Source organism: Pelophylax lessonae (assembly GCF_965119305.1).
Source record: "Pelophylax lessonae genome assembly, chromosome: 1".
Taxonomy (NCBI): Eukaryota; Metazoa; Chordata; class Amphibia; order Anura; family Ranidae; genus Pelophylax; species Pelophylax lessonae.
In genome coordinates, this window is record NC_138768.1 from 816,006,193 (window position 1) to 816,016,990 (window position 10,798).

At 48.2% G+C, this 10,798-nt stretch overlaps 1 protein-coding gene across 1 annotated transcript in view; it reads right to left on the reverse strand.

Moving 5' to 3' along the window:
• UVSSA (UV stimulated scaffold protein A) overlaps nucleotides 1-10,533 on the reverse strand; it is a 176,657-nt gene extending 166,124 nt beyond the window's left edge. The window contains exons 1-2 of the mRNA XM_082262082.1: nucleotides 10,449-10,533; nucleotides 456-572 (exon numbers count right to left, since the gene is read on the reverse strand). Coding sequence (XP_082118208.1) covers nucleotides 456-553 — 98 coding nt within the window. The 5' untranslated portion in view covers nucleotides 554-572; nucleotides 10,449-10,533. The remainder of the gene's footprint in view (nucleotides 1-455; nucleotides 573-10,448) is intronic.
• Between the last annotated feature and the right edge of the window lie 265 nt (nucleotides 10,534-10,798).

Sequence of the window (10,798 nt, forward strand, 5' to 3'; positions counted from 1 at the left end):
TTTCCCTTTCACAAAGGGTGAATTCACACTACAATGGAGACCTGCCAGAGCGATTCACCGCTAAAGCAGCTCTCCATCACTGGCTGCAGTAGGGGGCAGTGTGGTACGCAATACAGCACATCACGCGGCTCCCTTTTTTTTTTTTGCACAAACTTTATTTGAAGTGTACAAAATGTACACCTCATTCATGGCAATGTACTGCAGCACGATGTGCTACGCTGCTGTACATTGCCATACAATACGGCATGGTGCACTGTGATAACATGCAGCCTGTCTGCATTGTAGTGCAGCCCAAGGCTGTGCTGCAGTGTGAATGGGACACAGAGAAAACAATTGTTTCCTGTGTGTCCTTGTGGTGACAGGAGTTTTACTGCAGGATGTGTGAATTCACCCCTATGGTGTGTGTCATAGGTTTCCCCAGTAACAGGTGATGTCCTATACTATAAATGGCATACCTGCAGATTTTCTTCAGCTCTTTCAGCGGTTCCGGTTTGAGTTCTGGTTCTCCTGACGTAGTCAGGGCCTCCACCAGCTCCTCCAGCCTCTGATTCATTCTTAGGCGTCATACATGCCTGTGATCACATCAAAAGAAAAACGTGTTAAACTCTTAATCTCGTACAGAGGAGACCTTCCAACCTGAAACTGAGAGCAGCCCCTTACAAGCATGTGCGAAGTCCAGGCTCCTTGCTTATCTGTGACTTGTGGGTTACATTATTTTTATGTGTGTAGTACCAACATGTCTCACCGCGCTTTAAAAAGGTTAGCTCACCTTTACCAAAAAACTGCCAATGCAGATAAGAGGCGCCTGTATATGAAAACAAACTGTGCAGCTCTGAGCAAAGTTTAATAATGCCCTTCTATAGGTGTAGGCCATTTACATACCTCATGAAGCCTGACTGGAAAACACCCAAGACTTTGCTAAGAGAGGCCTACTTTTTACGGCTTACCGCCGCCACCAAAGAATTGAGCTCTTTCTCCAATTCAAACCCTCTCGTGCCTTTTCTCTCCCATGATGTAGGAGCTCTGAGCTCAGTGTTTGAAAGGTCGCTCCTGTGATGGTGAGCAGCAATGACTAGGCCTCACATAGAAACATCCTAGCAATGTTCTGGTGACTAGGCCTCACATAGAAACATCCTAGCAATGTCCTGGTGACTAGGCCTCACATAGAAACATCCTAGCAATGTTCTGGTGACTAGGCCTCACATAGAAACATCCTAGAAAGTCCTGGGAGTTTTCAGGTCAGGCTTCATGAGGTATGTAGATGGCCTACACCAATAACAAGTAGGTATGCACCGATCCGATATTCGGGTTGGATAATCGGCCCCGATACGGGCAAAATAGCTGGATCGGGGGGATCGGTAAAATTAACCGATCCACGGCCGATCCGGTTTTGCTCTTCACATAGCTTGAGAGGGAGCAGAAAACAGCTGTCAAAGAAAAAAAAAAAAAGAAAAAAGAGCCTCCTGCAAATGCCTTTCAACTCTCCCAGTTAAGTAAACACAATGAATACAATGTATCTTTTCGTTCCGTCTGCCGGCGGAGGGAAGTTTAACCTCTTAGAGCCGGTTCACACTGGGGCGACTTGTCAGGTGACTTGGTCCCCTGACAAGTCGCAGTGGGTCGACTGCCATAAATTAGCACAGGACCCGTTCTAATAGGAGCGACACAAGTCGCTCCGACTTAGAAAAAGGGTCCTGTACTACTTTGGGGCGGCCTTGGTTTGACTTCAATGATATGAAGTCCGTGCATGTCGCTCCGAGGTCGCTGTGCACCGCCACTTCACAGGTCGCCCCGGCAAGTCGGGTCGCCTGTATGTGACCCAGCTCTTAAAGACTAAACCCATGATATTTTAGATTTTGAATGCACAATTGTTATAAGGTATCTGCCGATGCCGATCCGGAAGTATTATTTTGCTATAAGCTCACAAAACAATACTTCCGGATCGGAATCGGCGATTTCACAAAGCAAAAGATCGACATCGGGACCAAAAAAGTCGGATTGGTGCATCCCTAATAACAAGGGCATTTTTCATCAGAGCTGCATGGTCTGTTTTAATCTACAGAGGTCCCTATCGGCATAGGCAATTTTTTGGTAAAGGTGAACTATCACTTTAATACGTGTTCACATGCATGTGCTGTGCTTTTGGCATGGCGCATTTTTTTTTAGGCACAATACCACTGAACTCTATTAGAAGGCATATTTAGATGAAAATGCAAAGTCCTGCATGCTGCATCATTGATGCACTTTTTTCAGAGTTTAGTGGTACTGCTCCTAAAAATGCGCTGTGCTAAAATCGCAGTACACACATACAAACTGGCCCTAAGAGTCTACAGGAAACAGAAACTAAACAGACCAGGGCTAAATGTCACCTTCAGTATGGAGATTTCAGTTCGGTGCGCACAATTGATGTTGGTAAAAGGTTTTTGTTGCTGTGGGTGTCCCCTCTGGGATATTTCCTCTCACTTCCTGTCCTGGAGAGACAACAAATCCTTCCTGGATAGCTGGCACTTGTGTTGAAGCTGAACTACACCCTACTGTCCTTTACAGCCAAGGAAGCTGCCATCTTAGGCTCGGTTTCATCTGTAGTTGCCATGGTGCTGCACATGTGATCAGTTATAACACCAGCTATTTCATGGCTTGACAGTTCAGTTGAGAACACAAGCAAATGTGACAGTTATCATTCACAGCATGTCTTCACCATTTGCCTACCGAGGACTTTCACCCTCTTCCTGCCCAGGCCAATTTTCAACTTTCAGTGTTGCACTTTGAATGACAATTGCGCTGTCATGCAAAATTGTACCTATATGACATTTTTATCATTCTTTTGAGACAGATAGAGCTTACTTTTGGTTGTACTTAGTCACAACTGGGGGTTTTTTTTGCTAAACAAATGACAAAAAAAAAGAAAATTTTGAAAAAAACAAAAAAAACAAACAACCTTTTTTCTTCACTTCAGTTATAACATTTTGCAAATAAGTAATTTTTCTTCTTCACTGAAGTGCGCTGATGAGGCTGCACCAATGATCTGTGCCCCGATTATCAGTGTAAAAGTATGCACAGGACAGATGCCTATCCGCTTTCCTTTCTTCATGCTGTGACAGCGCTGAGGAAAGGAAACGCTGATAACTGACATTCGTTTACATGAGATTAGCTGTGATCGGATACAGCTGATCACATGGTAAAGGGCCACTGTGATTGGCCCTTTACACTGATCTGTGATCAGCTGTGTCTGAAGGACACAGATCACAAAGGCACCCGATTGGTTCTGGGTGGGCGTCAATAGACGCCCGCCTAGAACTGGACGACTGTGCTGTAGCCGTCTTTCAGCTATAGCACGGGCGACAAGTGGTTAAAGTGGAAGTAAACCCTCCTATCGTTTTCAGCTACGGAAGCTGCCATCTTGGCTTCCGCTTAATCCACAACTGCATTAACGCTGCACGTCATCAGCAATTGGTTTGACAGTTTGGTTGAGAGCACAACCAATTGGAGTGTTACATTTCTGGCACGTGCCGGAAATGTAACTGTTTTTTGAAACTGTTAAATGGATGGGTTTACTTCTGCTTTAAAAGCAAACTCTAGACATCAATTTAACTGTTCCAAAAAAAAAAAACAGTTACAATTCCCAGCATTCCAGGAGTGTAACTGTCACATTTGTTTGTGCTTTTAACCTAACAGTCAAACTATCCAATGGCTGGTGTCATAACTGATCACATGTGCTGCACCGTTGACAGTTGCAGATCAAACCCAGGCCAAGATAGCAGCTTCTCTGGCTGAAAACAATAGGAGGATTTAGTTCCGCTTTAAGGGCCGGTGTACCGTTAAAAAATCCTACCCCGTGAAAATTCCCTACCCTCGTCACTTCCCGTGAGGGTACGTCATCCAACAGGTGAGCAGCTTCCCAGTGCATGCCCACAGCTACGGCGGGTAGGGAATTTTCATGGGGTAGCGTTTTTTAACCTTACACCGCGTCATTTATCAGCTGTTGCAGCGCATCACACTGCGCATGCCCAGCCGCTAAATTAAATAATCTCGGAGACTTCCCTCATCAGCAGGTGAGGCGTCCCAAATGAGTGACTGTTACGTTCTAAAACAATGTAGCCATGATTTGTATTTTCATACACCCGCTGCCGATTAAATTTTCCTGGAGCAGAGATGAGGGAAGTCTGACGGGTTGTAGCCAAGATGACTTCGCGCGGCAACAGCTGATGAATGAGGCGAGGTTCCGTGAAGAAACATTACCCCATGAAAATTCCCTACCCGCCGCAGCTGTGAGCATGCGCACTGGCAAGCGGCTCAGCTGATGTATGACGTACCCTCACCGGAAGTGACGAGGGTAGGGAATTTTCACGGGTAGGGTTTTTTCACGGAACGCCGGTTCACACCACATGCAGTCCAGTGTGTTTTTTTCCTGCATCAGAAATGCACAGATAGTAAATTACATGGTTTCCAATGGCATAGTTCACACCAGTGCTATCAGTAAGGCTTCATGTACACTGAACTTTTGAAAACCTCTCCTAAATGCTGGAACTTGACAGATATTAACCGACGGATAAAAACATCTGTTTTGCCATGTTTACAAGCGTTTTTACATTAAAAAAAAAAAAAAAAAAAAAAAAAATGGTATGGTGTAAATTTAAAAAACAATAAAAAATAAAATAGAAAATTGCAACACCCACCTTGCCCTATACCTGAATGACAGCTACAGCTCGGTTGCACATTTCCGGGACGATGGCTACTGACGTCCTCCCAGGACACTGCCCTGCTGCGCGCCCCCAAGACACACATTGCCTATCGGTGCCACTCAGCAGTGCACCCTTATCAGGTCCCATCAGTGCAGCCTCATTAGTACTGCCTCATCATTGCCCATCAGGGCAGCCTCATCAGTGCACAATCAGTGCCGCCCCATCAGTGAAGCACTCCACCACACAAAAGTGCCACCTCATGATTGCCCATCAGGACAGCCTCATCAGTGCTCATCAGGGCCCAATCAGTGCTGCCTCATCAGGGCCCATCAGTGAAGTCTCATCACTGCAGCCTCATTGGGGCCCATCAGTGAAGCCTCTTCCCTCCACATCAGTGCCGCCTCATCATTTCAGCTTCCTCAGTGCCAGTTCATCAGCACCCATCAATGAAGAAGAAAAATTACTTATTTTAAAATATTATAACAGAAATTAATAAAAAATAAATAAATAAAAATGGGAATTTTTGACTTACCCTGAAATCCATTTCTCTGATGTTCATTGATGGAAACAGCTCCTGGTAATCATAACCATTGGGTTATACTAAACCCTACAGGAGTAGGACTCTAAGCAAAAAAGAATTCTGGCTACACCCATGGGCAGTCCCAGGGGGTACACTCCCTCTCTCTGCTATAGCCACTCAGTTTTGTTACAAACAATGTCAGTAGAATGCCAAATCCACAGAGAGGTGGGTGCTTGTCGGTCAATGAACATCAGAGAATATGGATTTTATGGCAAGTCAAAAATCCCATTTGCTCTTTCCTTCATTGGACGAACATAGCTCCTGATATTCATAACCATTGGGACATCTAAAAGCAGAGTGAGAGGGTGGGAATAACCAAAAAATTCCCAAGGCTAAACAGCCAACCAGGCAACAAGAGCTCAACCAAACAACTGGAGCCCACCTCAACACAACCCACCCACCACAAAACAATACACCCTCAAACAGCAGCCTTCAAAACCTTGCGACCAAACTGAAGCATCCGCAGATGCCAACACCTCCACTTTATAAACCTTTGTAAAAGTGTGCACTGATGACCAGGTGGCCGCATTGCAAACCTGCATCACTGACGCCTGATGACGGAAGGCCCAGGAGGCACTAAACGCCCTAGTAGAGTGCGCCTTGAGAGGGAAAGGAGGAACCTGAACCCTGATGGAACAGGCCTGAACCGTCTGATCCATATGGAAATAGTAGCTAGCAGAGGAAGCGGACAACCCTTTTTGAGGTCGTCTGTAAGCACAAATAGAGAGTCTGACTTCCTGAAAGACTCCGTAGCTGCCAGGTACATCCTACTAGCCCTGACCACATCCAAGGCAATTTCTTTCAGATATATAGGCCTGGGACACAGGGAAGGCAACACGAGGTCTTCATTCAAATGAAAATCAGAGACAGCCTTTGGAAGGAATGACGGACAGGGGCGAAGAACCACCTTATCCCTGTGGATCACCAGGATAAGGTAGACAAGATAACGCTGCCAGTTCTGACACCCTGCTCGTAGAGGTGATAGCCACCAAAAAGGCCACCTTCTGGGACAGCGCAAGCAGGGGAATCTCCCAAATATTTTCAAAGGGAGGCTTCTGTAGGGCTGAAAGCACCAAATTGAGATCTTGAGGTGGCAATGGAGCCCGCACTGGAGGGACCAAATGTCGGACATTCTGAAGAAAGGTATGCACCAGGGAGTGTGTAGCCAAAGGTCATTGGAAGAAGACTGCCAAAGCCGACACCTGGCCCTTGATGGTACTCAGACCAAACCCCTATCCTTTAGCTCCTGGCGTTCAACAGCCAAGCCGTCAAAGCCAGCGACTGTAAAACAGGATATAAGATCGGTCCTTGGGACAGCAGATCCTCACTGACAGGAAGCTTCAAAGGAACCTCGGTGACCAGCCACTAAGATGACCGGAATCCCTTCTGCCTCGATCCTGCACAGAAATCTTGGCAGAAGTTTGAGAGGCGGGAAGGCGCAAATCAGCAGATACTGACCCCATGGGGGCCACCAGCCCGTCTGTGGCGTCCACCAGAGGATCCCTTGAACGAGCCACAAACCTCTGCACCTTTTGTTGAGCCGAGACGCAAACAGATCCACCTCGGGGGTGCCCCACAGGAGACACAGCAGATGAAACACCTCCGGATGAAGGGACCACTCCCCTTGGTCCAATGCCTGCCGACTGAGGTAATCTGCCTGCCAATACTTCACCCTAGGAATGTGCACGGTGGAGTGGGCTGGAGCAAACCTTTTTGCCCACCTTAGAATGCCAGCTACCTCCAGATCTGCCAGGACACTTCTTATGCCCACTTAGTGATTTACATAAGCCACGGCGGTTGCATTGTCTGATTGAAGGACAACCCTGAAGACGATCAGTCCAATGAACCAAACACAGTCTAATCGCTGGAAGTTCCAAGACATTGATCAGTAGTCTGGATTCTTCCAGTGTCCAGATCCCCTCAGCATAATGCTTGCCGAGGATGCCTCCCCATCCGGACAGGCTGGCATCCATGGTGACCACTATCCAATACAAGGGGAGGAGGGATTTCCCCAGCTGAAGCGCCAGAGAATGAAGCCACTATATCAGGGACTCCCTAGTTCCCTAAGCCAGATCTAATCTCCCTTTGCAGGGACCTTGTATGGAACTGTGCAAACGGAACTGCCTCGAAGGTAGACACCATCAAGCCCAGCATCAGCATGCAAGTCCGGAGGGGCGACCATCTGTTGGACAGCAGGAGGCGAATTGCAGCCTAAATTTCTGGAGTTTGTCTAAATTAAGGAGCACTCTGGCTAAGGCCAAGTCCAGAGTCAGGCCCAGATAGTCCAGCTTCGTGGACGGAGCCAGAGCAGACATCTGAAAATTAAGAATCCAGCCGAACTCCCAGAGTTCGTATGGTGATCTCCAGGTTTTCCACCAGAGCAGAGGGAGACTCTAATCGCAGAAGAAGATCATCCAAGTACAGCGATCCCCCGTTGGGGTAGCAAAGCTAGCACCGGGGCTAACACTTTTGTGAAGACCCAAGGAGCAGAGGCGAGACCAAAGGGTAATTCCAAAAATTGATAATGCTCCTCTCCCACCGCAAAGTGGAAAAAACCCTAACGACGACTGGCACATATTGGAATGTAAAGGTAAGCAGCCTTGATATCGATAGAGGCGAGGAAATCTCCCTGATGCAGAGATGCCACCGCCGTGCAAATGGCTTCCATTCTATACTTCTGTACCCGCACAAAGCAGTTGAGTGCCTTGAGGTCCAGGATTGGACGCACGTTGCCTTCCTTCCTGGGAACTGTGAACAGGTTTAAGTAAAAACCCTGAAAAAGTTCTGAAGTCGGAACCGGGACAATTACCCCTTGAAGGAACCAGTTTTGTACCGCCCCAATCAGACCTTGTAAGCGGTCCTAGACAGGTACAAGTTGGAAGGAAAAAACCTTTCCAGGGGACAAGAGCGAAATTCAATCTTGTAGCTGGACCAAATTACTTTGTGGACCCACTTGTCTTGCACCAAGGAAGTCAACGGGTCCGGAAACCAACGAAGACGTCCCCCCACCTCAGATACGGGTGAGGGCGCCCCTTCATGCTGAAGGAGCCTTGTCCGCGGGTCTGGAGAAGCCCAATCTTGGCTTGCCAGACCAGATTTGTTTTGATCCTTCTGAAGAGGCCCTGAAAGGCTTCGAGCCCTTGTCAGTTGAGGGACGAAAAAACTTTATATGAGCCAAGAAGGAAGGCCAACGTCTGCGACAAGGTTCCTTGCCCTTAGTAGCCTGCGGAAGAAAAGTACTCTTCCCAGCTGTGAGACCTTTAATGAGGTCATCCAGGATAGCTCCAAACAGGCAATCTGCTTGGAAAGGAAGATCAGTCAAGACCTTTTTTGAAGTCTGAGCCGCAGACCAGCACTTGAGCCAAAAGACACGCTGAAGGACCACTGCTAAAACAGAGAGGCAAGCCATCAGGGGAGCCGCATTCAAAGAGGCATCACAGATAAACTGCAGTCCCTGGACCAGCTGGTCCGCCAGCTTGGCAAAGGCAGGTCACAGCAAAAGAACTTATAGAAATACACAGGCTACAACAAAATGGCAGCCCCACGCCGCATCATGAGGCATAGAGGGACCCAAGGAGGGAAACCAGGCCTCAAGGACAGATCCAGGCAGGATAGGAGGCCCTGGCAGGAGCCCCCACTAGGTACCACCCCCCTGGTCAGTCGATCACCAACGGCGCACCCCCCCCCCCCCGTCTCCCATCGCTAGGAAGCACCCTGCCCCCACCCCAGGAACAGTGGGCAGACCACCCAAACAGCCCCAGCGTGGAGGGTGGCAGGTGAGGGACTGGGCCAGTGGAGGGTGCCTGTGGGAAGGAGGACAACCTTGCGGTCCGACCGTTCGAAGGAGGGACCCACGTCCACCCCAAAGCCCTCCAGGAGGAGAGGGGGGGGGGGGCAGCTACTCACCATACCAGGAACCAGGCGGGCACCGCTCCAGACAGAACCCCTCTCCATTGAAAATGGGGGTGCTGTCGGCCAGGAGGACCGCTGCGACTCGGGCCGAGACCAAGTCGTATGTGACCTCGCTAGGCATTTAACACGCAGGCCAGCCCCCATCTGGAGGAGCTATGTTGCGATTGACCTAGCAGCTGAGGTCTGCGTGTGCTTGATGGCCAGACTGGGGTGACCACTGGATCTAGATTATCCAGCCCGTCTCCCAGTCCAATTGTAGATCTCACAGGAAAAATCCAGGAGGAAAAAATTTCCTATCTACAAAATTTTGCCAGAACCAAAGATCCCTGCAAGGAACTAGGTTCTTACTCCTGATTCAGAAGAAAAAAAAAAAAAAAACGGAGCGGCTATAGCAGAGAGAGGGAGTATACCACCTGGGACTGCCCATGGGTGTAGTCAAAATGCTTTACTGCCTAGTGTCCTACTCCTGTAGAGGGCAGTATAACCCAATGGTTAGGAACACCAGGGGCTGTGTACATCAATAAACGAAAGAGAAATTATTTTTTCTCAGATGTCTGGTATTTTTTTATTTGTTTAGCAAAAAGAAAGCCCAGCGGTGATATAATACCACCAAAAGAAAGCTCTATTGGTCTGAAATTTTTTTTTATTTTGGGTACAATATTGCATGACCGTGCAATTGTCAAAGTGTGACAGCGCTGAAAGCTGGCCTGGTCAGGAAGGGGGTATTAGTGCCCGGTAGGCAAGTGATAAAAAAAGATATACCGTTTGGAGGATTTAGGTAAATTTCTAGCAAAAAATACGAATTGTTACATGTATGTGAGAAGTGTCAGAAGAAGGCTTGGTCTTCAAGTGGTTAAGGGGGGCAGCTACCCCCAAAAGCAGCTAAACAATGACACTGATACGTGGGAGGTGCGTGACGACATGTGAACCAGCAAGCACATAAACAAGCACGCTGGGCTTGTACATGTATGTAGAGGAAGCACAGGGAGAGATCATACTCTAGATGTGTCCAATCATTCTTCCTGAGATTGGTCCACAGATATGACCATAACAACCAATCAGATGACAATTATATCATGTCTTTGGACAGATCTAAGCAGATATACTACAATGGGCATGCTGGGACTTGTATAACCTGAGCAGGAAGACACAAACATCAACAACACATGATAAGAAATTACTACAATCAGGCACCACTCCGGCCATACCTCGCCCACTCCGCACTGTGCGATCAGGCACTGCCCAGGGCATACCCCCCTCCACTGTGGACATACCTGGCTAGCAGGAGGTCTTTGTACGGAACATTGCCGTTGTACGGACTCTACTCCCCGGACATGACACAGCGCTGGCCACGCCCACCAAGCGTCCTCCTCCCCGGCCCCGCCCCTCTAGTTGTAAGCGACGGAGATCACGTGAGTCTGCTACACGCGACCACAGCGTGTGTGTGTTATATTTGTTGGGGGCGGGGTGTGAGTTATAGGGACAGCATTGGGGGGATTACTGTACGGTTCTGGTGTGTTTTGTTTTCTTCTACCACGTGGAGTCCCGCCTCTCCACCTGGCTGCTCCGCCCACCTCTGGCTTCAGAAGTGACTGGAGAACTACAAGAAAACGTACAAGTCATT